Source organism: Amblyomma mixtum, chromosome 2 (genome assembly GCF_055824585.1).
Source record: "Amblyomma mixtum isolate Tamu chromosome 2, ASM5582458v1, whole genome shotgun sequence".
NCBI classification, from domain to species: Eukaryota; Metazoa; Arthropoda; class Arachnida; order Ixodida; family Ixodidae; genus Amblyomma; species Amblyomma mixtum.
This window is the reverse complement of record NC_143013.1, coordinates 26,821,087-26,848,670: the sequence shown is the minus strand read 5'-3', so window position 1 is coordinate 26,848,670 and position 27,584 is coordinate 26,821,087. Positions and strand designations below refer to the sequence as shown.

The following is a 27,584-nucleotide window of genomic DNA, read 5'->3' as shown; positions in this document are numbered from 1 at the left end:
TGATGCAAGACAGCAAATGTGTCCATATATGTAGAATGATCGAATCTGCAGACAATGCTGGTTGACAGGCCACTGCTGGCAACACATTGCATAATGTTCTATAGCTACCCAGTTTTTTGGATCACATGCATGTATGCCAATCGAGGGCACCTCCATGCACACATGCATGTGCCGGATATGCTTGGTCACCATCCAGACATGCCTGCAAGGAAAAATTCATTAAGGAAAACAATGCTGACCACTTCAATAGTAACATACACTTCCTTGACAACACAGGCAGATAACCCATCATACAGCAGGGCCACATTTTCCTCATTTGAGGCATGTGCGGCACACGGAGCCTTGTATATATGCATATCAGAGTGCACATGAGTGAGTGCATATGAGGCTATAGTTTTGGCATAGCAGAGCAAATTTATTAAAAACACCAATAAAACACTTCACACAATGCGTCTACATATCACAGAAAAATACACATCACCCTGACTATACTTAACTACACATTTTTTTGATTTTATTGAGAAACTTAGTAGCCACTACTCTTGGTGTGCTTAGTGTGAGGCCAAGAAAAAGGCGCTCTAACACTACAAGCATATTGCAGAGCTTGAGTTCGTACTGGACACTGAAGAGCCAGTTGGCCGATAAAACAGCCGCCAGCTCCTCCTCTGCGTTTTTGACCATGAACAGTTTCTCCCGATCCACCTTAATATGAAGAATGTCTGCTTCTTCAATCTGCTGTCCAGTGAAAATTATACATGGCGTTGCCGGAACGCTCAAGTCCTGTTGTGGCAAGAAAATATTTCATTATTAGAAACAGCCCATGAGGGATTAATTCAATCCCATCTCTCCATGCTTAAGTCACCCTCTTCATAAAGTTGTCTGTACATTATACATTTTTTCAATACAATACAAAGAATGTTAACAGTACAAAATGGCTTGTCTCATATTTACACATGCAATTTTCGTTTATACGCAATGTTAACTTTTGGACCATAGCCAGCAGCACTCACAATTCTTAGATGACAACTTTATTACCTTTATTTATTTATAACACATTTGCTAACAAAATTTAAACCATTACACTAAAGTAATTACATTGATATTAGGCTTCTCCTGTTTAATGTATCAGATTAAAGCTCAGCAACGTCTTAGACCAATGTTTTCAGCAAAGCAAATTAGTATAGTACACACGCATTCTAGCAGCACAAAATTAAGAAACTTACCTTCTCTCGCACAAAAAAAGCTGAGAGCCCATTCATCTCTTTAACACTTGCAGACAGTATCCGCACAACTGCGACTGTTAGGATGTCTGCAAAAGCAAAACATTTAGAGGGAATGTTTGAATGCACTTTTTTAGTATCTTCTTAAAGTTCCCTAATTATATGACAAAGGCTGTTTAGAAAGTGAGTTGTTTGTAATCTTCTGTGCCCACAAGTAATGAAACATTGCTGCTAGGTTAACATTATCTTATTTAAGTCTGCTCTATCTTGACGGCCATTCCAACGGGTCTTCAAATATTGTCTAGTGCTTGACACAGCTAAAAACATTCCTTATTTACACATATAATTGTGCTATATTACAACAGTTTTCTATTCCGCACACTAAGCAACATGCCATCAAATTCTTTCCATGCAGGACCAGATACGAGTTGCAAACCTCGAAAGAACCAAACCTTTAAACACAGATGAAGTCTAATGAATGCTATGCCTATAAGATGAAACCCTGCAAAAATAATTTGACACAGAGTGTAGGTCTGAAATCTAGCAATAAAGCCTTTGTAACACTACTCACATCGCGTTCGCAGCCTCTCTGGTGCCATTTCTCCAGCACGTCGGAGAGAATCCATTATGCTTGCTTCGCAAGGAATGAGTTGCATTTGGGATGATTTTATAATCTTGTCAATCCCCTCTGCTATGCAAGCTGAAGGGCTGACCTTCGTCAATCTCTGAAAGTCACTGCAAAACTGAAAAAAAAAAGTATGTAAAAGTGCTTTACAACAAAACAGCAACGCATACAAAGCGGTGATTTTACTTTATCATGGCATCTACTGAATATAAGGCAAGGAACTGACGAATGCACAGTTCAAATGAGCACTCTGACCTCACAAAATACTAACACCACCTTATTTCTGAAGGTGTACTTGAGCCTGAAAATTTCGAGTCACACACGAAAGAAAACCAAAAGTTATGGTGCTGACAGTTTAACCTTGGCACAAGCACAGCCTTCGTGGCACAGCTAATGGGTCTTCTGCCCAAATGCATTTGAGCACTAACTTTTTCACCACATCAATTTTTTGGAAGCAGTAGCTGAGTTTTCTTGTAGTACAACAGAACATGAGTGCACAGATGTGAAATCTCAAGAAATTTTGGAAGTTAGAAAACAGCTATTTTTTGTTTTCTTCCCCAGAAGAATGCAACATTAGGGGGAAAAAAACGATAAAGCACATTTTCATTCAACAAACTTATCTTGAAAATCAGAAATAAGTAAAGAATTTTGTTGACATCAGAGCAAAAGTGCTGCAAATCGTTTTCAGGAAAAGTTAGTAACAATGCATAGAATGCAGTTGACGCAAAGCATGGCATCAATCTACCAGGTATGACGGTTCAGTGACTAACGTTCGGCCGCAGATTCCAAGGTCGGCAGTTCGACCTTGGCCACTGTGATTGTATTTCAATAGAAGCGAAATGAAAAAACGTCTGTCTGCTATGGGATGTGAATTATGTTAAAGAATCCCAGATGACCTAAATTAATTCGGAGCCCTCCACTACCTTGTACTTCAAAGACTTGACTTGCTTAAGAACGTTCAATCTCATAATCAAAAGAGTATACCGGGGGTACTGAAGTCTGCTTTAGTGGAGAAATGCGAAAGCAATGTGCACTACTGCTGTTTCTGTTGGTGCGTTTGTGCAAGTGGCTCTTCTTGCCACAAGCACCCATAGGGTGTGACCCATGTTGCTCTCCAACTAGGAGTGCACACTTTCTGTTCACACACTCGATGCACAGAACACCGCGTCATGAGCCAAGAAATAAATGCTTTCACATTAAAAAATAGCAATCATTTCTTCGGCTAGGCAAAGTCAAAACAGCGTGGTAGTTCGAGCTGCTTTCATTGATATGCTTCGTTTTGTTTCACTTGGTTTTGCATCTTAAAATGTTGCCACGCTAAGGTGTGTAGGGTGTGTCTTCCTTCATGGGCTAACACCCTCCCCCCCTGTTACTGTCCAAGCTTACAACCTGATTACCACCTGCATGGTTCTTGCTTTATATGTTGTTAGTCCCTGCCCAGTGATTACTACTTAGTCGCCTGAATGTGCGACATCAGCATAAATTACCCATAGTGCATCCCCCGCTGGAGGTAAGCAGTGAGCCCTCGCTTAAGACACACACAAGTGCTAAATGCAGGAACTGCTAGTATAAGTGTAGTCACTAGAGTCTAACTACAGCAGTAACAAAATTGTTGCATCACTATGACATCATCGCTGGGTAAAAAAAAATGTATGCTCATGCACCTTTTCTTGCATTAAGGCTCGAGAGCATACAGGTACACAACGCTTTGTATGCATTCCCCCCGTAGAGCAGCTCAGTGTGCACATTACCAAACTGCGACCAGTTTTTTTTTTTCACAACACAGATAACGTTGGAATCAGGAGTAGCCGACACATGACTGATGTCAGCAGTTGCTTGCTACAAAGACATTGCCACGATGTGGATGGTTGATTCCCAAACAGCTCATTTAGACAAAATTTTATAGTGCGTACAGTGAGGTGCTACTGTGCAGAAAATTCAGCTTCGAAAATTGGCATTTTTTCTTCCATTTTTTCAAGTTTTACTCAATCACTCGCATTTAGTGTGCATTAAAAATTTGTTTTTCGACCAGTCACAGAACCTATATTACTTTTTCAACAAATGCTGCCTCACCTAAGAAGTAGCCTAAAATAATGTAAATGCTGTCTCTCAAATATAGTAGGAAGAGTTGACTTAGCTTTTCAAAGTTCCTTAAGTAAGGGTATTTCTCCTTTGCCTCTTGAACAGTACTTGTTGAAAGCTCAGTAATCCTATGGCGGGAAGTCAGCGACATCCTTTCCTAGATTTGCAGTTCATCTGGGGAGGCTTTTTGCCTGGGGAGGAGCAATCTTTCTATACACTGCAAATGCTATAAAAACTGCAGACTGACGCTTCATCAGACATGCATCTTAAGAAGATATCAAGAGAAAACAACCAGAACATCTATAGAACTTTCATCATTAACACAAGAGGAGAGACCTCCGTCAGCATGCCTTCGATCACTCTTGAAGAAGGAACTGCTTTATCTGAACTCTTAAGCTCCTTCGTCTCAGAAATTGTCTCCCGCTGTACTACTGCACCCTAATTGTACGCCTTCTGTGTAAGATTGAGTAGCATGTCTCTGCCAGCCAATTCCAGCACTAAATTCACTGTCAAGGTTCCAGAACTAGTCTAGTATATAGATTAGGAGGAACTGAAATGCATAAGATCAGTAATGAACATTCTCATGGATTTGTTGGATAGTATCCTGAAGTTAGCCTCTATTCTAAATGCAACAAAAGGCCATAGTGAATGCCTATGTGAAGCGTGTTGTGCTTCAGAATATTTATGACGCTTGGACTTTAAGAATCTTAATGTTCAAAGCCAGTGTTATGATGAGGAAAGCAGAATTACATCCAAGCAGAATCTCGGTGATACAATCACGTCTGTAACAAATTTCGATATGATTCGAATTCATAAAATTTCGTACCACAAGTGTACTGTGTATGAATTTTAAAATCTGATGTGTAGAGAAGTTTTACTTGAAACGGCGGCAATATAAGCATGGGAGCAGCGAACACGCCAGTGAGCAATAAGCATTATCCTGACATCAGCACCGCCATGACTGCTAGCTGAAAAGTGCACACTGCAAGCACCGATAAAGTGAGCAGCAGGCAAATGTCGTTAGCCATAACGGATAGGTGTGGTTTCAGTTTCCATGCTACAGTGTATTGTTCATTTGTTTCTGAACCCTCTTTTCCTCTTCCACGCTCCAGCACAGAGTAGCAGGTTGATATATAGATATGTACCATCAGGCCGACTTCTCTGTTTTTACACTAAATAAATTTTTCTTTACTACATGGTTAACAGGCAAAACAAATATTAATTTGCGATCCTGTGAGGCTCATTATTGAGATCATACTGTACCGCTCTATGCACTTACAGATTGAAGGACACATCAAGGCCATTTTCGTGGTCATCTCTGCCACTGGCCACAGTCCTGTTTTCGTGGTCATCTCCGCCACTGGCCAGAGTCCTGTCAGACACAGTGGGCTGCAAGAAAAAGCCAACAGCTCATTCATGAATTCGAAACTGAGTTGTGATTTCACTGACTACACGACTACTGAATCCAAATACCTCTGAAGATGTCGATGCACACTGCTGCTCACTGACATGTGCACGTAGCTGAATTTTGGACAAATCTGGGATACTGTCCTCAGCAGAAAGGTTGACGTATTCATCAAACGTCTTGTCCAAAATCTGGAAACGGCAAATAACAATTGGTTTTTATACTGCGCACGAGTCTCAGGAAAGTCCATGCAAGACAAGTTGGTGCGGCAAGGACCGCCGTCACTGCCTCCGTTGCCTAGTACAGCAAAACAAAGTAAATGTGCAACAGCAGAGCTATGCACACGGATTAGAAAACAGACCAGTAATGTACACTAAATTTATTCTGATATGAGCAAAATCACTAATATGCATTTGCATGGTGAGCGATCCTCCACCGACCACTACAAAAATCAGCAAAGTGGATGAAGTGCTTGTACTGGGCATGAAATGCCTTTCGCTCTTGTGTGTGCTAGCACGTAGCCCCACAAGAAGTGTTTCAGCCTTTTGTTACTGACAAACATAGTTATATTTTCTTTTTTTTTCTAGGTTATGCTTCACAGCCGCGGCAAATCGAATATTATGTCCATTGCGGACTGTGCAAGGCAGCAGCGATGACAGCTAGGTTGCACGGCGCGACTGCTAAGGCAAAGCCAGACAAAGGGAGAGCAGCAGTATGGCAAATGGTTAACGTGTACAGTCAGAGGGTGACTGCCTGGTTAGTCAAACTACGTATGGGTACTATCTCCGGGCGAATAGGGAAATTTTGGAAGACTCAGAAAATAAGCTACAAGACAAGAGACATGAAGAAAACGCTTCGACAGCAACGCATCGTATCGTAGCTGGCCGCCGTCGCCCTGAGGTTCATGCACATAGGTTTCGGCCGCGAAGCCCGAAACGCGACTGTGAAAAACGAAACGTTTAGCGCCCCTCCAGTTACTGTTTATTTCAACCATCGCCAGAAATAATAGCACAGTTCAGCAGTGCCTGTTCTCGTAAGGCCATAGTAAAAATAAAAACTGCTGCATGTAATCCTTACACATGAATAGCGCAAAAGAACATAAAGGAAGAGAACAAAATGTGCCATGTGCTCTTACACAAACAAATGTAAAAGCTACAGCTCGGCCCGCACGGTTACCAAGCGGAACACGACGCGAACCAGGCGCGAACCATATATTCCACTGCAAATTGTATAGCTCTGGTCCTCACGTGCATGAATATGCCATGCCTCTCTTAGCGATGTGAACACCATCCGGATTCGAACATTTGCCGAAAAGCCTCAGTTGGCAGTATTTCCGCGTAACGCTACCTTATCGGCTGCCACCGCGATGGCTCAGAGTTGCACTCGGCTGTTGACCCACAAGACGCGAGCTCGATCTCTGCCACGGCGGTCGCATTTCGATGGAGGCGAAATGCTAGAGGCTCGTGTATTGTGCGATGTCAGTGCGCGTTAAATGAACCACAGGTGGTCGAAATTGTCCGCGGCCCTTCACTCTGGAGTCTCACAAAAACTCGGTCGCTTTGGGACGCTAAACTCCATACACCGCCACCTTATCAAACGCAGCTGAAAACAAGCAAAGGAACACACGTACACTTGCCTGGAACGAGCATGACGCCAGGTCCAATTTGCCGCCAAGAACCGGGCACGCGCACACTGCGTCTTTGAGAGCGCTGAGGGTGCCGCCCTGAAGAATTCCACCGTGCCCTGAAGCGTATAGGCTCGTAGCGAACGTCGTTCGCGCGCCGACCACACCAAAGTGTGGTACGTTAACTAGGCAACGCAGCATCGCGGGGCAGAATCGTACACACACGGTCGCACGCAACGTTTCGGTCGCACGCACTTCCAAACAGCAGGCTCTGACAGATGCAGCAATCTGTTGAAGCGGCGACGGCACCAAGAAGAAAACAACATCACGTGACCGTAGCAGAACAAGAGGCAGTCGCGAAACTTCTCACACACAGCATGCAAAGAATATTAGCAGTTTAAAAAAACTTCGAACTATTAGGCCTAAGCCGATGTTTCTGCCATCTATTGGGAAGAAACAAAAACACAACCGCGCAGTTTGGCACACTAAAACTGCACAAACATTTTACAAATTTCTTCATAGGTGTCAGAACAACTTAAAAGTTCTAAAATTGATAGACAATTATGGGATTTGTTTGAGTCTTTACTGAGAGGACTAGGACTCCCAGCGAGGGTGGCCAGGCGAAGGCCTCTCACGAGTTTTCTTTCCTGCTTGCGTTGCTTGCGTTCTTTTTGTTCTCGAAAGGCCAATCATGGGTTGGTGCGTTGCGCTTGGTGAGTGTTATCGGTGTATTAAGGCTCTAACTGCGCAGGCACACTTGCAAAGCTAAGACGACTCGAGCAGTACCAAATTTAATGTCATTAATTTTAATTCTCATTAATGAATTAATTGATTGATTAATTGTCATGAATTAATTCTCGTCGCATGACACTAGCACCTAATGTCATTAATCGACTGCTACACGGGAACATGTAATGTCATTAGGTTCGATTGACATTCACCATCGAATGAGTTAGGGGAACTTTCGCCTTCGATCTCGAACCGAATGCGTACTCTGGACACCAGATACGCACCACAAACAAGCGACGCGAAAAAATAATGTGCACAATGCCAAACCTAGAAAGTATATTTAATTAGTTCTGCTAACAAAAGTTACTGTTGGTGTGAATCTGTTCACACTAGAGGCTGTCGTGGATAGCTAGTACTCTCGATCTCAAAAGCAGCCAACCGCAGCGGCCGAGCGTGAAGGAGGGTCTTCCCCGCGACCGTCGGTAATTTTGGGTTGCGTGTTTCTTGCTGGTTGGCGTTCCATGTTCGCTAAGCTCGAAAGTACTTAAAGACGTAACTGAGTTCACCTTTTGGAAGTCATTTCCATGCTCCGCGCGTGTCCGCGCGCCGCCATGTCAGCCATTTGGTTTGTTTACATTTATAGGATTTGTGGTTCACTGTGTAAACATTTATCGCTTGTATTTGCTGCTGCTATAAATTACATGAGTAATATGCACACATAATCGCTATGCATTTTCGACAATAAGGAATGACAAAGCAAACTGTAGTATTCTGCAAGGCAAATAAATACGTATTCTGTACAAAGGATATCAGCTGTAGTTCTCGCCGTGTTTTTGGTTTAGATATTTGCTTATATCTTGGTTATATCTATCCGTACATTAATAAATATACTCAGTTCCATGTACACCCTTGTGAGCACTTCAGCACCCATTAGTTGTAGCACCCTTCTTGCTCCCTCGTTTACACCCTTCTGGTAAATGCACCCTTTGCTTCCTGCTTGTAGGGTGCTGCGGCTCAATAGGGTGCTCAAAGGGTGTGAAATAGGGTGTAAATTTATGGCACACCCTTTTTTGCACCCTTAAGGGTGAGAAATTGTTTAGTGTGTACGTTACGCGGCGTCCCGACGTTTGCGCTCCTTCGCTGTTTTTTTTTCTGCCCGTCGCGCGTATTTATGCGACGGACGCTTCGCGAAGGCCGCCGCCACCGTCCGTTTGTCCCATCCCGCAGCCCGGCAGGCGGGATCATATTTTGTTCCGCGCGCGCTTTCTCACCCTGTCTCCGCGGGTCCGCTCGTCTCGGTGGTTGGCGAGACCCCCCCTCTCCGCCCCCCCCCCCCCCCCCCCCCCTCTCTCTCAGGCAACGCACAGCGCGAGAGGCGGACAAGGAAACGGCGGCACAAACGTTGACTCGCTATCTGAACTTATGCTTGAACGTACGCCAAGTTTATAGTATACTGCGGACTGCCGTTAATGCGAACTCGTTTAGTTCGAATTATCGGTTATTTCGAACTGACGCTTACCACGCGATTCGGACAAATGTTCGGTTATCTTCGGATTCTGCTTGCCGTGTCGAGGGAGGTTTCGGACGTTGAGTCCTTCTCAAGGACTGGCGAAACGTAATCAGAATAAGTAACCGGCCTTAATTAAATAAGCGAAACCAAAGCAGATGGAGAGAAAAGTTCGGGGTTTTGTTCACGGACGAATTTTCTTCTTCAGCCACGAAGGTTTGTCGAAGACTCACAGGTTACATTTTCTTGTACATCGAGGCATATATAAGCATGACCTCTTAGTAAGAGCTTATGTTTATCTTTTGGTAATTATTTGTTTGTTTATGAGCAACTTCCCAATTTTTGTGTCTGGGCGCCTACAGTTATCACCTTGCATGGGTTCGTAACTCGTAAGTAAGCTTTTATTCCTTTTTTTTTACGGGACCTTTACTTGCAGTGCGGCGTCTCAGCTCTTGTTGCTAGTAATTAAACACCCGTAATAATTATAAAATAATAAGGGCGAGACACTTCCTGGGGGCAGCAGTATTTATTCTTGTCTGGAACCGTCTAAGCTCATATTCGTGCGCCGAATTCCCAAAGGGGGGGGGGGGGGGGGGCCTGTTGAGCGCCGGTGTCGGTACTAAACGGTTTAACTAATACTATACGGTATTACCAATAAAATAAGATAGAACGCGATTTGAACGAACGAGTATAGAATAAGTCGCCAACTTGTTCTTGTGCCTGTCTGCTTAGAAAGGGAAAGAAACGTATACACTTGGCCGAAACACTCCCGAGAGAAATTGAATTTCAAATTTTGCCCCGGCGATGGCCTTATTGTCGCTTTCGTAGGACTAGCCCCCGCCACCTCCGGCAAGCGAGCTCAGTTCTAGGGACACAGGCAGCAGGGAAGATTTATTGCGCGGAGCCGCACGCGCGGTTTTCTCTGCATCGCGTTTTTTTTTTTAATGCTGCGTAGTACAGGCTGCGTGGGATTTTCTATTCCTGCGTTCTGCTCTAATGTTCGCAGAAGAATAAGAGGACACGAAAGCAAAAGCATGGGTAACTACGTGTATATATATATAAAAAAAAAGAAATTCGTGGGCGATAATGTTTTGCTTGGCTGGGATAGCGATTGCTCGCGGATTCGCCGCTGTGTTTGCTGCTGCTGGCGGTTTGTCCTGCGACTGCGGGTTCATCGTGGCGCAGCCGTTTCCCTAGTAAAATGCTACAGAGCCATTCCTTTATTTTTATTTTTATTTTTTTCAATGTGTAACGAGTATACGCGGAGGACGAATAGGCAAAGAGAGAGGGAGAGGCCGTTGAGATGCGAGAACACGGGATGCGCCCGCCCGTAAATCGTCCTTGTCGCCTGACGTATTTACGGCCTCCTCTTGGTCGCTGCTCGACGGAACAACCCCGCCCGCGTCCACCTTGGACGGGTCTTCAACCTCGCGCGCCGAGGAAGAAGACCCGAGGAAGAGGACCGTATCGAGGCGAGATCTTCGCCGGTCTCCGGGAGGATGCCGCTGCGATCGGGCACGTGTTTTGAATGGCCCGGGTGAAATAAAGCAATGATGAGAAGAGGATAATGCTACTCGCCGACTGTCAAAACAGGCTCTCGTTGAAGACGTCTCGGGTGCAGTAGCATTGCGCGTTGTCTTTTGGAGGGAGCACCGCTGTTTGCATACGTGGAGTACTCGACACCGTCGTGCAGCTCTCAGCGTCGTCTATACTATGAGGTATGAGGGTTGTTTATACAGGCGTGAGCAGTATGAGAGGGAACAGAGTTTGAGCATTCATTTATTGATTGCACCATTATTACGTGCGACGAACACTGTTTTAAGGCGGTAGCGTTAAAGTTCCCGTTACGCAGAAAATCCGGCGTCGCCGTTGTCGGCGTTGTGGTAGCAGCGCATGTATTTCATTTCCTTTTATCCTTTTCCAGTTTATAGAAGCTCCGTTTTCGATGAGTCTGGTCTCTTTGTGTTTAGAACACAGCACCCTACACTGCACTTCCATCTAGTTGTCATACAGGGTAGCTTACTCTTTTTTTTTTTTTTTTACTATGTATAGGCGTATTCGTGTTTAGAGTGTATCGATACAGGCCAACTTGTATCTGTCCTCAGTGTCCTTCAAGTGGATTCAATGCCTCACGAGGTCAAACCGAACTTAAATGCGTGGTGGTATGGCACCAGCTATGGTAGTATGACCACGTGATCATATGACTATGCATCCATTTGGTACCTGACCCTTGACCTTGATATTTGATTTGAGACAGTGGAGAGCATGCTTAACATACGTGTCGCTCGTATAACTAGGTTCAAGCCGCGTCGAATCCCAGCCATTTTTTTTTTTCCTGGACGAGCCAGTTCGCGTAGCCCCTGGCGTCGTGTTCGGGGTATTTTATCGCCGTTTGCGTCTCTCGCGACTGAGCCACGGCAGAGTGAGCGACCTGCTAGTCACGCCACGTTGTCGCTTGTCAAGCGGCCCGCATTATGTGACGCGCGCTCTTCTCCTGTCTCGCGAGCCGGGTTCAGCGGAAGTGATTGATGGGGGGGGGGGGGGGGGGGGCACCGGTTGTTTGTCTCTCTTCCCGCATGCCCTATCGGACGCAGGTTTGTTATTGCGTCGCCGTGACTCGCGCTTGTTGGTGAAGCCGCGCAGTTTTCCGTGGTTTGTTCGCCGTGCATGCAAACTCTGCCATCGTGAGCGGCGAGCAGTTGTCTCTTTCATATCTGGCAGGCAGACTCTTCTAAGGCATCGAATTAAAGCTGTTCGGGGTTGTTAGGCTGTTGAAATCAATTCGGAATTCGTTGAGAAATTATATTGTGCGTTGTAAAGCCAGAGGATGATTGTGTTAATGTCTTTATGCTTATAAATCAGAGAGAGCAACTTCCCACGCATGTACTCGTTTATGCACTCAGCATTCAGTGCGAGGATTTTGCACTCACCTGTTCATTTTGCAGCACGGCTGTTTAATTATTAGTGTATTTTGGCACAGGTGTGCTCTCAAGAAATATGTCTGGAAATTAGATCTGACGTAATGACTATTCAACGTTCTACGATGATTCAGTGTACTCGTGCGTGCCGCGAAATAAATATAATAGCATTGTTAGCTCCGTGGCGCCTGCTTCCTAGGATGTAGCGCAGGCCTAAAAGCACTGTGAAACAGGTCTGTCTTGGACGCTAGGGAAGAAGCTTCCCTTTGTGTCCCAAGCCAGTTCTGCCCACCATTGGCAGTCCTGATCGATTGAGGGCAGTTTATGTATATAGTGGAATTTGCAGCATGCGAGGACATTATGCAGACGGGGGTCTTGGAGTGAGCATTGTTGGAGCTTCGATTTTTTTTTATATGTTTTGGTGAAGAACATGTCGTCGTCTTTTTTTTTTTTTTAACGGGTTGATTTCTTGTTCCATTGAGTCAAGTATTGAATAACTGTATGATTTTCTTCTAGTCTTTGCCATTTTTGTGTAACCCCGCCCCCCTCGTCTAATTTTTGAATAAGTGAATGAATATAATATCTTCCCCGCTTTGTCGTTCAGGGGATCCGACCAATGACGTCACTCAGTTTTCTCTGCTGCCGCGCGCAAGCAGCGACGCGTGGCGGAGAATGGAGCGGGAGAGGTACAGAAAGATGTAGAAGTTATACCCCTGTCAGACGAGCAAGTTTAGTGTCATTTTCAACGAGTGACACTCGCCTGTAGTGTCATTCGCATCGTGTCACACGATGAACTTTAATGACACTCGCTGCTGAACGCACTCGGCAAGAAGTGAGTTTGGGGAACTCACTTCACTTTTCCCGAGGGGCGAAGTGTATAGCCTCGGTAGCAGCGTTTCGAAATTAGAATACAACGTCGGCAATAAAAATGGCGTTTTATTGAACGCAGCTAATTTTTTTTGCCCTCTTGTTCATGTAAACTTATTTGCGTTGCCATTAAATATATATACTGCACATATTCCGACATTCTTGTTTTCAGCTGCAATAATTTTTTAGGCAGCCGCAGCGGTATGGCTATGGCGGCTAGCATGGCAACCGTAGTACACTGTAACCATAGCAACCATCTGTCCATCTGCAACCGTTTCGGTGTGACGGTGCAACAGTGCAGTGTTTGCAATCCAAGGAGGCGCTCGAATGCACATGTATGTCGCCACCACTTTTTGCCAATCAGATTGTGTCAGCCGCGAAGAAACGTTATCGCCGTGTGTCGCCATGATGCTTCAAAAAGTGAAGTACTGCTCCTGGCTTGTCTCGTCTTGCGAAGCCTTTTTTGTAATCGCCAATATTGCACAAAGCTCCTTGATAATCATAAAAAATTGCTTGCAGTTTGGAATCTACAGTACATTAACTGTGCATTAAAGCTTTGAAGCGCGAAAAGTAATATCTTTTGTGCCTTACTTGAAAAGCCATCGTCACCACCATCAATTCCGAATGACACTTTATTTTTCCGTGTAGCAGCACGCCCCGAAAGTGTCACTCGTTCTGGAGAAGTGCACTTCGTGAAAGTGTCACTAAACTTGCCCGTGTGACAGGGGTATTAGTGGAGCAAAGCAACTGCGTTTTATTCCTCCGTTAGATTTTACGTCGTGCGTTTTTGAATCGTTGGGAACAGACGCCGTATCCTCACCCGACAGTGTCGCGAGGCCGTCACAATTTACGGTCTATTCCGGTCTGTCGCTCGCAAAACCGTACCATCAGGTCTCCCGCGCACTCACCTTCGATCACGACCCGTGTCACCCAAGATGATGAAGGAGCGCGTTAATTGGCGGTCCCGAGCGACATTTGTTAATCGCGCGCGCGCCGCTATGTACGTCGCTTGCAAACGACCGTCCTTTTTTTTTTGATGCCGAACAAAAGACACGTTTTGTTCGTTTCGGGTTCTCCCGAGAGATGCGCCCTCTGCTGAGGAGCGTGTTTGACAGCTGCATTCGTGTCGGGGCCGTGTCGAGGGTGCGCGCGACGTTTATTCTGTCATACTATACGCGCTTCCGATTGCTCGTATGTATCTTCTCTCCCGCTCAGCCCGCTAGCGTGTGCTTTCATGCGACGAGGCTGGTGCCGCACTTCGAACGTGCGAAGGAACGAATTCGCGTAGACAAGCAGTCGTTCAAGCTTAACGAGTGTATTGTGTTCATTTTACTCCCCTTCCTCCACGTCCTCGGGGCGGCTGATTTATAGCGCAGCCACGGGCAACATTGCGCAGCGTTTCAGTTCCTCGGGGCCGCGGCATGCAGCGCATGAGGTAACGTCGTTTTAATGGGGCGTTGTCCGTGCTCTGCCGTGGTTCGGGACTTGCTTCCGCGCGCGTACCACGAAATGCGTATGCCGGCCGGCCGCTACACTGTACTGCACCCTGCTGCGAATGCGTTTTTTTTTTCTCCCCTACGTGGCGTGCATGCCGCGCGCTTTGAAAACGACAGTCGCTGGTCTTTGGCGTATGCGCGCACGGACACGCACGCACAAACACGATTAGCGTCTCGTTCGATCTGAATCACGTCCGGGGCGTATGCTGCTAGCGCGGGGGGGACCCACCGCGGCGGCAGATAGGGCCGCCCTGAGAAACGTCCGAAACGAGCTCGAGATAAGCTCTAGTCCGCGGACGCGGCGGCGCGCTTATTCGCCGGGTGTGCGTACACCGAGCAGTTTGTCACGGGGCTCGGCGGGATTGGTCGGACCCCGCGACCGGGTCGTGTTCGCATCGTTTCCGGCCAGAATGGGAGACTCGTCGCGGTGATTGCGCGAAAGGCGCAAGGTTTAGAAGGCGGGTTTGAGGAGTACCGATCTGGTGTATGTACTCGAGCCACGTCGGCGTCGTGTTGCTGTCTTATTTGTACTCCCTTACAAATTTTTTTGGACAGTCTATAGGCTTTTTTTCTTGAATCTCTAGACTTCCTATAGAGAAATCCTAGATAACGGCCTATAGGCAGTACAAATGCTATAGACAGTCTATAGACAATCTATAGATTTATGGCCATAGACTTTTATTAGACTTTTGTCTATAGATTGTATACATTGTCTATAGTCTATGAATGGACAAAGAAATATCTGTAGGAAGGCAATGGAGTCCATAAGAAGTATTTAGACTGTCTGTAGACCATTTTTATAAGGGCTGTGCACGAGCAGGGCATCGTCGTTGGAATGTGTGGACTCGTGAACGTGTCGTGGGCTCTTTTGCTAACCGTATGCGCTGCGCGCAGTTTTAACAGGCTAAATGGTATACATCGTAAAGGCGTGCCAGTACAGCGCGTCATCGTGTACTTCCAACTCCTCTTGCCTGCGTAAACCGCTGTTAATCATTAGCCGACCCTGCAGAGTAGCTAGCTAGTTGTCCCGGCTTCATCCACATGCCCGTTTCCGCGTGCCTTCCGCCACTCAAGAGATATGTACCGTCTATCCCGCAAGGCGCGCATGCATGAGATCAGTCGGCGTGCTTAGAATCGTCGAATGGTGCGTTCACTGCGGTCGCCGTCCTTGGGTTTGGTTCGCACCGATTGGCGCTCGTCCCTCGGCTTCGGAGCGATTGCACACTCATCAGCTATGCATCTCGCTCTGTCGCTGAATTAATAAGACGAAACGAAATAGTCGGTTTACTCACGCGCGCGCGCTCTGGACCTCCCGGCTAAGATAGCCCGGCCCGCTCCCGATAGTGAACCGCAGCTCTTGCCTGCCGATCGTCACACTGGTTATAGACAGGAGAAAAAAATTAAAGAAACTGTTCCGTGGTGGCTAACCAACCTATGCGCTATCTAACGTCGTAAGTACCCTCAGTAACATGTGCTCGTTAGAAAAAGAAAAAAAAAATGAAGCTGCGTTGTGCTGTTCGGCGCGCTAGTAAAGCTCTCCTTCGTTCGTGCTGCTCGCTCTGTTTCTTCCGTTCTTCCTTTACCGATTGGCTGGCATTGCTCGCTGTGCGCGCTTCGAGCTCGCCTAGACGCGCGGCGGGTCGAACCGGAAACGCGCCTCGTCCCACTCGAAGGGAAATGATGGCGAGGAGGCCGCTCGCAGTCTCTCCGTTCTCTTGTCTCTTTCTGCGCGGCTCGACCTTGCCTCTCCGGCGATGCCAGGGGCCAGCGGCCCTGCCGCTCAAGCCGCTCTCTCCGTAATCGGTACGCAGCGGGGGCCTGCGGGTACGTAAATGCATCACACCCCCCCCCCCCCCCCCCCCCCTTCCCGGTATCCTGTGCTTCACACACACACGCGCATCCACCGTCCTCGCTTTGTCTTCACCCCTTTACGACCCTTCACCATTCCGGCGCGTAGAGTAGCAGGCTTTGAGCTACCACCTCTGCCTCGGGCCAACCTTCCGGTCGTGCATTTCTCCACTGTTGTCGTCTGCACACCGGTTCCCGCTTTGAGTGCGCGGGAGAAAAAGAATTTGCGTTGCCGCGCTCGCGTTGTAGAAGCGGTGGTGTGTGCGAGGCCCGTGTGTCCTGGCATCTCTAGATCATTAGGGCATTTTAGCGCAACGTTTCACCCCCCCCCCCCCCCCCCCCCTACCCTGTAGCGCTACCGCCAGCCTGCCAACTGCGCATGCGTAGACGGATCCATCCGACGCGTGATACACCGCCCGCGCTCCCCGTAGTGGTTGGTGCGTGCTGCTCTCAGCCGAGCAAAACAGGCCGGCGTGGCCGTCCACTTGAGGTGCATTAACGGGGCTTCCGGCGGCCGATCCCGCTATGTGCGGGGTCGCTGGGAAAGAAGCCCTTGTGCTGCTCTGGGCATCTGCTTCTTTTCTAACCGTGGGCCCGGACTTGTGCGTGCGTATTTGCGCACATACAGACGCGCGCGCTCACTATCTTTGTTATGGGACGTCGCTATGCGAGCGATGCGGTTGCCTTTTTTTTCCTCCGCCATATCCTTTCCATATCCTTTTTTTTTTTCCTCCGCCACCACAACGCTTTCTTTTCTATCGGAGATCTCCTTCTCTGGTCGGGGTATTGCATACGCGAGTAGCAAGCGCCTCCACGTCTCGTTGCGCCGATAAGTTTTACGCTGCGGACTTTCCTGCTCTTACATGGGCCACCGCGGTCCTGGACTAGGGACGCTCGTGCCGTATAAATCAGCCATAATTTTCAGTCGATCAATTAATCAGTCGGTTATTTCACGTCGAGATCGATTAAAGCTGACTGCACTTCTATGCATCCCTGCTACAGGGTTGCTCTTTGGCGGACGGGGACGTTTCGGCTGGTCGAAGGACATCAGGTCCGTCGTCCCACTGGTCTGCTTCCATACATGTGTAACAACATTGCTGTGTCGATTAATTCCTTATTTTCCACTTCCTTGGCGTTAATTCTACGAGCTGTGCCCGTTTCGCAGTTCGCGTGTGCTTGAGAGCGGCTCTCAACGTCTCTTCGTGCAGAAAGAAAGAAGGATGAAACAGAAGCGAACGGTCACTGAAGTATATAGTATGGCTGAGTAGGGAGGGAGTGGGGAGGGGGGGGGGGACTTGTTAGCGAGAAGCGTTCCCCCATCTGATAGCGAGTGCGCTTTTGCGTGTACGCGTTAATCGAAGCGTGAATCGCTGGTGCGCGTCGCGTACTTAGTAGCGGGCGCTACACTGCGCTCCTCCACTCGGGCGTGACTTGGATCGAAGCTGCTCACGAAGCGATGGATGTTTCATCGGCGTCTTTAGGGATGACGTAGCACCGTGCCCTCCTCCCCCTCCTCCTCCTCTCTACGCACGTTTCGCGCGCGCTCACTGAGGAGGAAGGCATTTTCCTATAGCCTCTTCGCTCATGTATCTCTCGTACACGAGTGCCGGGGCTTTTGTTACGGATCATTTTAATTTTTTCATTATTATTTTCCGTTCTTGCACCTATCGGCACCGAGCGTGGGGCGTGGTCGCTTAAGCGTCGTACGCGGCCTCTTAGCAAAGCGGCGTGCAGTGCTCTTATCAAATGTCTTTCGCAGCGCGCCGAAGGCGTATAAAACGTGCTGGCGGCGTAATAAAAAAAAGAAAAATAAACAGATAAAGCGACTGTGCATATCCGTCCGGCCGGCGCAAATAACGTATACGTACTGAACGGTCAACTCCCACCGTCTCTTCTGGCTTGCTCGCTCGTTTCACTGGCTTTTTTTTTTTTCATGGCAGCGTCTTTTGCATGAAACTCGCGCTACTTGTTTTGTCGGCGCATTTATTTTCCTTTTGCCGCGGCGTCTCTTTTTCAATTAACTTTTTTTATCCTCCACATTCGGCAACTTGTTTCTCTTTCGCCTTTCTATCACTCCGCCATCGCTCGCTCTCTCTCTCTCTCGGTCGCTTTTCAACCCTTTTTGTTTTTCGTTTTCCTAGTTCCCTCCGCGGCGTTCACGTCCCGTCTCTCGTGGCGGCGGATATGCGTAGGCTTTCCGAGGCCGGCCCAGCCAGACTGCCTGGCTCTCCCGGGCCCGCTATCAGTCTGAGCGCGCGCTCATATCTGAGCCTCGGGCGCGTCGTAAGTGTATACACGGTGTACGCTGGATTTTCCGTTGGTGCGCGCGCGGGCGAACGTGCATTAAGAAAAGCGGATGGGAAAACGTGTGCCGCGAGCGTGCATGTATGTAAGCGGCTGCGTGATTTTTATCTCTTCTTGAATTGCGCCCCCCCTAGCAGTCGCTCTTTTATTTGTTTTCTCTCTTTTCAACTGCGTACTCTGTTTTAATATTCGGTCCCTGCGCCATGCACTGCACGCATCACGACGGAGGGTATGTATATAGTGTATGTCAGGTGGGTGTGCGGTGCCTCTTTGAAGTCTTCCGTCTCCTCGCTACGTAATGTGCGAGTGCTACTTCCGGCGCTTAGCATAAAGAATAAAAAATAAGCAAAAAAAAAAAAACCCCGTCTGGAGCTCGCCGATAACGCAGACGCGGATCCGCGTACCCGTGGAACAACCCGTCGGGTATAGTTGCGAAGTGGTTACACGACGCCCTATCGACACGCAAGTAGTTAGTGCGAGCGCGCAGCCTTGCTTCGCCTGGCTGTTTATTCTGCGTATGCACGTGCGACACGCGAGATGCGTCGTCCGTCGTCTGCTTTGCAGCTCGGGTTTCGCCGTCGTGCCGTGAAGTGGCTCGCGCGTTAAATTACAACGCTGGTGACGGACTCGCAGCGAATGTGCTGTTGCGATCGCTTACGGTGCATTGGTAACGGATGGGGGAGGGCGTTTTTTTTTTTTTTTTTCAGCGGCTGGATGCAAAGCTTGCGCCGCCGTTGTTGTCTCTTGCACATTGATGGCGCCACCCTTCAAGGAATTAAATTCACATTCCGTGTACTAGTCAGAAGACACTCCATGGGCAGTCTGTGGACAGCTCCCTGAAACTTTTTTGCGGAGGGTCAATTGAGCGAACCTCGTATTTGGGACGGGATGCAACTGTACCTGTACGAACGGAGCTCGACATGTGCTTTGCTCCTTCGATTTCAGCGGAACGGCACGCGTCTTCCGGAAATCGCCCTTCGATGCTCACCTTTTGTCGCGGTCGCGCCTTTACGTTATGGTGCATCGCCTCCATCGCGTACCGAGAGCATCGATACCAGTATTGTGCGAGCGTGTTGCAGGTAGACAGGCGGCTCCAGGTTTTCCCCTTGAGCACGCGTTCAGCCTACGGTGATCCATGGTTATTGCACTCAGTTACAAGTTTTGTTAGCTTTCTGTTGACCGTCAGAAACCTGATTAGTGTTGAATAGGAAAATTGCCGAGTGCTGTAGCCAGGTTCCGCCTACTGCGCCCCCCCCCCTCCCTCCCTCCCTCCCTCCCTCCCTCCCTCCCTCCCTCCCTCTCGGTGTCTCTCGCTGTCTTCCGCATGTCGCCCAGTGTGACGAAGGGGACAGGAGCTCGTACCTGCTTGTCCGTTGCGTTTTCATTTGTTTCGTCCTGTCACCTCACGCGCTCGGCGCGCCGTGTCCGTTTTGGCGACCGCCGCTGCCTCGTTGGCGGTATATGCACTTGCATGCACGTTGTCGGCGGCGGCCATTCGCGGAAACGGCGGCGGAAAGCCTCAGCGCTGTCACGATGTCCATTTGGCAACGGGCCCTCCCTCACCTCCGCCTCCTCCGGCTCTAAGACGAGGAAAGAGAGGGCTGTGTGTGTGCGGAATGGGCCCCCATTTGCGCGCGGCCCGTTCATCGGGGCGTTATCTCTTCTTCCCTCCCCCCCCCCCCCCCCCCCCCCCTCCCCCCCTTTTCTCTGGCTCGCCGCTGTTGCTAAGCGCGGAGCCGTGTTGCGCGCGCTGGCCGGACCTGCGAGGCTTGTTACTCATTCATTTGTTGATGCAACCGTCGGCGGTACAGGGTAGGCAGTTTGGCCCTTTCTTTCTTACTGTTTGGCTATCCCCCTCCCCGTTTTTTTTCTTCTTGTTTTTTTCTCCCGTGTCCTGCTGCGACTGCGAAGGCCCATACTTCGTATCCTTTCAGCGGCTCTGTTGTCTGCCGTGTGGCAACGCGATAAACGCCCGGCCGGTCGAGGATGTGGCGTGCGTAGTTCGCAATCGACAGACTCTTTATTTTATTTTTTTTACTCTGTTGCTTTCTTCGGGTCCGACTGTGTTGAGACAGTGTCCGTATTGCATCGACGGGAATCGCGGGTGCGATATGGTGGCCTAATTTCGCCTCGACTGTTTAATTTTCGGTTTTGGGCGGGTGGACGCCTGTCGATATGCAAACGTCTTACGCTCTGGGCAGCAGCCGTTTTATTTCCCAACCTTCGAGCGAACCTCCGCGCGATAAGGTGTGGATCTGCGCTGCGGTGCCGCCGCGCTCGGTTTAGTCCGAGAGCCGGGCGGCCGAGCTCGCACCTTCGCTACCCGGTGAATGAGCAAAAGTGACTGTGAATTATTATTTTTTATGAAATCAGCATTTGTAACGTCCCGTAGCCAACGTTAGGGAGTTTTAGCACAGCGCACTACACAGGATCGAACTCGGGACCAGGACGAACTTTTCTTTAACTACGAAGTTTCTGCGGGAGCTATACAGCTTTCCTTTGTAGCCGTATGACTGCGCTTGGGTGGATGTCAATGAGTAATTACTCCCTTACTGTACTTCTTCGATGTGCTGAAGTTCTCTAGTAACTATTGGCTACGCCGTGCTGGAGGTACTCCTGGTGATCGTGGTCGACCGTACTCTTTACGTGTGCAGGACTCTCGGAGGCGCCGTTTCGTCCCCATCGAAATGCGACCGCGGTCGTCGGGGCCCCGAGACACCCGGGTCCCATCATCGGCGTGCGTGCCCCGCGTGGTAGTTGCGCAATTTGGTCGCGCGCCCGCTTTGACTCGCTGGTGACCGCGGCGGTGCAGATCGATAGCCCTTGGCCCGAAGCGGAGGAGACGTATTTTCGCGCGTCTGTATGCGTTGTACGACGGGTGAACCTCGTAGTGAGAACGTTTAGAGGACGGTGGTGCGGCGGCTCCGGCAGCCCGTGGTTTCCGCTCCATTGAACGACGTGGCGTGGTGGTCGTTTCTTCCTTTCTTACCTCATTTCGTTGTTCATTTCTTTCTTGTTCTTCGCGTGCCTGGCGGGCAGCCGCCGCCGTAGTTTCGCAACCGGCGTTGTGTAGAGTACGAGCCATTCGGACAATAATCAGCCACACATATTTCATCGGTTTCGTCATGGCTTCGCTCTGGCGTGCCCCGGCGCAGTCCTTACTTGGCGACCGGGCGGTGCTCCTCGACGATCGTTTCGCACCACGGGATGGGAGCGGCTCGTTCTGTTGCGCTGACTGCTCTGAACCTGCACTATACGTAACCACCGCCGCCATTGCTGTCTTGGCGATGCCCCGCACGCTATTGCGAGCGGCTGTCGAAATGAGTGGCTGGAAAGCTGGGGTCGTTATTGCGGCCCGCGAAACAACGGGACGTTTCCTGAAGACGGGACGTGTCCTGAAGACGGGACGTGTCCTGAAGACGGGACGTGTACTGAAGACGGGACGTGTACTGAAGACGGGACGTGCCCTCGCATAAGTTTCATAAACACAGTTCGTAAACTGTCCATAGACAGGCTATAGTCGTTCTAATGGCTGTGAATTAATTTTTTTGTCTTTCAATTCAATGTAGGCTGTTCTTAAACAGCCTATTGAAATTTATAGACTGTCCATTGAAATCTTGTAGACTGTCCATAGTCCGTAGACTCTATCGGTGTCTGTGGGCAGAGTATGGGCTCTATATTATTTTTTTTTTGTGTTAGGCTAGCCTCCGATGAGAGAGAAAGAGAAAAAACTTTGTTTTGAATCGAAAGATCCGGGTCGCGCTGGCCTAAGGTCGGTGGCTGTGGGATTGGCGGACGCGACGCGCCTTTCTGCACAATGGCGGGGCTTTCATAGCGTCGCGGCTCACAAAGCTTCCTCTTCTTATTTGCCATTTGCCGGCGGCTTTTACTGGAACGTGCGCGGTTCCTGAATGCCACTGGCGGGGATTCATCGAGCAGCGTCCAAGTGTCCTCCGGACCGAGTCTTTGGAGAAGCGGGACCGCCGCTTTTTGAAATGCCGTGTAGAGCTTCTCCCGCCACTGTTGCGCTTCCTCTGCGATGTGGCTCGTCTTCCCATGTTATGCAGATCACCCCCCTCACCCCATTTCCATACCGTTTAGTTTGTTCATGTTTTTTTTTGTTTTTTTTTGTGTTTCTTTCTGCCGGGCGCTGGCGCCGGGTGTCGTGACGCGAGCCCCGCTTCTGTGTAGCGTTTCTTTGACAGGGCGACAGACACTCCATGCGTTGTAAAAGGAGAAGCGAAGAGATGATGCTGCACGCGTTCCGCTTTGGGCGCCGGGTTTTTTCCTCTTCTTTTCTCACCCCACTTTCCTCTCCGCTGTCGCCGTGGCTGATGGCTCGGTCGAGGAACCGGGCCTGTCTGTGACAACCTCGGGGACTCTTTTGCCAAGAGGCGGTCGAGCTCTCAGTGGACATCGTCCTCCTGTGGCGGCGGTGTGTTTTTGAACGTACATACCTGTTTGGCGCATCGGGCGCTTGTCTTCTGGGCCTGTTTCGGCCGGTGACCTTTCGTCATCAGTGGTCCGTGCACAGGCGTCGCGGCCAGAGTTTTTCCCGAGAAAGAGCGAAATCGGAGACGCTCCTGTGTAACTAACGCACACGGTACTGTGACGCGTTGACTTTGCGCGGAGATCTGTTTGCGCGCACAGTTATCCGTGTAACCCCTGCGTATTTAAGTGGATGCAAGTCTACTTTGGTGACCTGTTGGCTTTCACGAGCACACTATGCTCAAATTGTGTGAAATTTTAAACGTATTTATTAGTTCCCGAGGTACTTATTGTCGTTTATTTTGCTTGTCGTGCGTGGCTGTCCCGGAGAGACAGCGCGCATATACTTACAACGGCCAGTCTGTTGGACGCGCAGACATTTCAAACTAGTCGCCGACTCGGGCGCGAAAGGTGGGTGGAGTCGCGATGGCTCGTCAAGTGGTACTTGCTCGACACCTCGCGCGAAACGCCTCATGCACCGGGCTACCACGGCTTCGAGCTTGCCGTTTCTCGAGAACTTGCCTAGCCTTATTCACTCCTTTTTATTTGTCCGGGTTGATCGAGCTCTCTCTCCTCCTTCTTGTCCACATAAATAAGGGGCCCTCGTCGAGCCTGAAGTCCGGTTCCCGCTGCGCCGTGCAGGATCTCGCGGGGTTACAGGCTTCCATGCGAAACGACCCGCTGAGCCTTGTCCACTTGTCGTGCGGGCGGCTGTGCCCCGGAGTATAGCACCGGCTCGTAGGCGGTGCAGTCTCGGCCCTGCACCATTCCTTTTCTTCCCTCTCTCTGCACCTCCTCGGGTTGGACATGTATTAATGGAGCCTTGGAGCCCGCATGCAGCAGCAGCGGGCGCCGCCGCCCGTCGGCTCACCATCTCCATCACCCAGCGGAGGTGTGGCGTCGGCGAGACGTCTATCTCTGGCGGAGGCGCGCTAATCTGGCGAGGTCTCGTTCGGCGAGGTGTCGGGACGACGGCGGGAGGACGCGGCACCTAATTTAAGACGGGGAACCTCTCTCCGGTCGAGGCTCACTGTGCTTTTATTCTTTTTTTTTTTAGCGTGGACATCATTTCTGGGGTGGGGATTCGGCGGCTTGTACGCGGATTATATGAATGCATACTGCATACTTCCCTTCATTTTTTTTTTTTTTTACTGTGTGGCTGCGGAAGGAGTGGTTGTTGTTCGCGAGGTGAGGGTTCGCAGCTGTTGATTGGGTTCGTAGACCCGTAGGGCCGTCGCAGGTGTGTGTGTCTTGTTAACGTTAGTCCTTTCAACAGCTGAGCTAGTTCGTGCATTCTGCACCAGTGGAGGAGACAGTATCGTGAAGGTGAAGCATTTTCCCGCGCCGTTTTGTCTCTTCTTTGTCTGTTTCGCCGCTGCAGTGTCCAGAGGAATGGTGAAGTCTGTCCTTTCGCTTTTCTCCTCTCTGCCTTTCATCATGCTTAAAAAGCTTCTTCCCTGCCTCACTCGCTTTTGTGAGACAGAGACTTGCTCGTAGAGAGCTCGTAGAGACTTGACTGCGCCGATTCGCTTTATATGTTGCCCGCAAAAAAGAAAATACAAAAAAAGGCGATGATAAGGGAGTAATTGCTCGTGCTATCCACCCACGCGGCTTCCTGGTCCGGGGTTCGAACCAGAGTCCACTGCCTCACCGGGGCAGTCGCTCTACCAACTGAGGTAACCGCGACGGCAGGAATATGGTAGGGCGAGAGCGAACTGATCAATAACACGAAGTGGAAACGGTGTTGGTCAGATGTTTGTTTGTTCCATGTGAACAGTCCACGGTGTCGACGCCCGACATTCGTTGATCCGCACGGATCGCGTCTCTCCTGACTTGTCGAAAGCAACGTTTTGGCGGTATTCTCTGCTTCTTGTGGAAGTATAGTGCATCTTACGCGAGAGCCGGGGTCCTCGCGTGTGTGGGCGTGTCGGGGTATCCCGTTCAGCGGTAGACTGCTCGAAAGCCCTCACGCAGGCTGTGCGGCTTTCTTCGATCCCGAAGTGCTTCGCACGCGTCCTCTCTCATCGTTATGTATACCATCACTGTACCGAACAGATTTTGGTCTGTAGAGCGCATCCTTCCCCGGCACCCATGGGTGGCTCGAGGAGGCCATTTTTCATGCGCGCTCCATCGCCTCCTTTTCTCCGAAGGCGTTCGGACGCGCTCTGCCTCCTCTTTCCGGGCAGGCGTGTGCGGAAGAGCGATGGAGATTCCGACGAAGCAGACGGCCGATTCTCGCGTTCGCCTGCTTCTGTGCAGAATTCTTCCCATCTCGCAAAAGGCATGCAGCGTTGGGCCACTATTAACGGGAGTTGTTTCGCGCGATTAGATTCGTCCGTTATTTGATTGGCTGTCGGCTCTTCGGCCGACGCCTTTGCGGACTTTGCGGTCTTTGCGGACGCCGTCCGCTTATACATCTTGAACTCTTCATAAGTTGAAGAGATTGCGTCCGGCTTCTGGAGTCGCTGAACGCTTCCGATAGAGCTCTAGCTGTCGCAGCACTGCGCGTAATAGCGGCGAGAATACGCGGACGTGGAGGATGTGGAAGAGGAAATGGGCTGGGACCGACGCGCGCTCGCGGTACGCGTTTTATCGGTTCTTCGCCCACCGCGCTTAACGGCGCCGCGGACAGACCGGATGCGTGTAAACGCCTCGCCGCCGCCTTCGGAGCGCTGTTTCGCCTTCGTGGTGATCGATGGCCGCTGCGCGAGCATCGGATGGCGTTATGAACCGCGCACGATTGTCTCTCGTCTTTCTGTACGTGTGATGAGGAGGCGGCGGGAGAGCTATATGCGATGCACTCGTCTCGCTTCGCTGGCTTTGCGCGGAGATGGCGATACAATCCGCTATGCGCGCCTACGCTTCTCGCCGCCACGTCGCTGTTCTTCGTGTGTCGTTCTTTGCCATGCCTGCTCGTTCTCCTTCCCCCAGCTTAGCCTGACGTATCGTTGTCGTGCGTTTTTCACGGCGCTGCTTATTCGATGGTGTGGCCGGTGTGCGGGACGATTCGCGCCAATCGGGTGGTCGCCTTCTGCGAAGTCCTCGATTTATTCTCGCCATCTGACGTGGTTTTCCCATCTCCACCCGTTTGTCTTCGTGGGCCCAGCGGCGTTTGCGGCGGTATTTCGAGACTTTTTGACGCGCAGATTGCGTGAATGTGTGTGCAGCGTGCGTGTCTAAAACGGGTGGGCCGTCGATTGTGGGGGAAGTAAAGTGAAAGGTGTAGCGCGTTTGACGCGCAGATTGTGTGAATGCTTTTGTAAGCGTGCGTGTCTAAAACTGCATGTGTTGTCGGTTGTGGGGGAAGTAAAGCGAATAATGTAGCGCGGCGGTGGGTGAAGTTTGTGCGAGAAGCTCTTCTCTCGTGTAGGTCGCGCAGTAAGGTGCTTTCGTCCAACGCTCGGAACTTTGTTTTGGGAGTTACGTGGCTATCCTTCGGGGCTCGGTCAAACACGTTCTTCGTGTCGTATGAAAGACACTGATCAAAATGGCGCAAGCGGCGAGCACAGGGCCAGCATGAGATGTGTGTCGGACAAAGTGCTTTCCCTGCGGGGTGCCCCGCTTTCAGTCCTCCCCCATCACTAGCTTATCGTTGCTGGAAAGGCTTATTCCGCGAGGCGTCAAATGCGAGATGCAGCTCGCAGATAACGTCGGAGGAGCCGTGCGCCGCTCGCATTATAACGTCCGCATTGACGTGGACGACGAGGTGGAAAACTCGTGGGCGTGAAACGGCACGAACCAGTGAGCGGCGCAGCGTGTCTCGGTGTGTGTTTGCGCGCTGAGAGCTGCGCGTGAGCGCGGGCTCTTTCTTTTTCTCCCTTCCTGTTATTCGCGTTCTTGGAAATAGCCGTCCACGCGACTCTTTCGCAGCCAGGCGTAATGGGTGCGCGTAGAAGGGACCATTATCTCTCGCTTACGGAGTGTGCGTGCGTGCGTGCTTGCGTCTGCGTGTCGAAGGATAGCGATTTCTCGCAAGTAGAAGAAAGTGAAAGAAGAAAGACCGTTGTGTCTGTCTGCGGTGGCCTCGGATCTGTCTGCCGACCACTCTCTCCCTCTCATTCTTTGTATATGAAAGCGCGCCGCGAACAAACCTCACTACATTTCCTTTCTTTCTAGCTTTATTGCTTTTCTTTCTTTTTTTTTTTTCTGGTTCCGTGCGTCATCAGGCGGTGCAGTAGTACTCTGTGATGGACCAGTGGTAGTTGGTCACTGCATGGATGCGCTCACTCGGTGATCACCGGTCATCTCCGTGCGCTTACTATGCGGCTCTTTGAAGCTCCAGGCGCAATCGTATTGTCGCGTAGCGAGCTTCGCAGGTTTCGCGCGCCAGTTTCTCTACAAGCTGAATGTGTTCTTCTCCCCGCCGTGCGACTGTTGCTGTCCGTGTGCTCCCTGCTGTGCGGAGAGCCATTAGAGGGGCTCACACTCCGACATTTGGCAGAGCCGTTTTCTCTGGGGCTCTTTGTAAGCA

At 50.0% G+C, this 27,584-nt stretch overlaps 2 protein-coding genes across 3 annotated transcripts in view; one reads left to right on the top strand and one right to left on the bottom strand.

The window, feature by feature from the left end:
• Positions 1-27,584, top strand: part of lbk (leucine-rich repeats and immunoglobulin-like domains protein lambik) — a 118,080-nt gene that overhangs the window by 43,049 nt on the left and 47,447 nt on the right.
• Positions 1,801-7,295, bottom strand: LOC149358762 (uncharacterized). Of its 2 annotated transcripts, none has more exons than XM_089570947.1 (4): positions 6,969-7,295; positions 5,401-5,523; positions 5,207-5,316; positions 1,801-1,963 (listed from the first exon to the last, which is right to left on the bottom strand). In XM_089570947.1, exons 1-4 carry the CDS (start codon positions 7,155-7,157, stop codon positions 1,939-1,941), a joined length of 447 nt encoding a protein of 148 aa, XP_089427073.1. In that variant the 5' UTR covers positions 7,158-7,295; the 3' UTR covers positions 1,801-1,938. The 2 variants fall into 2 exon arrangements, with proteins under 2 accessions (XP_089427073.1, XP_089427072.1); XM_089570946.1 differs by lacking the exon at positions 1,801-1,963 and adding an exon at positions 2,348-4,118.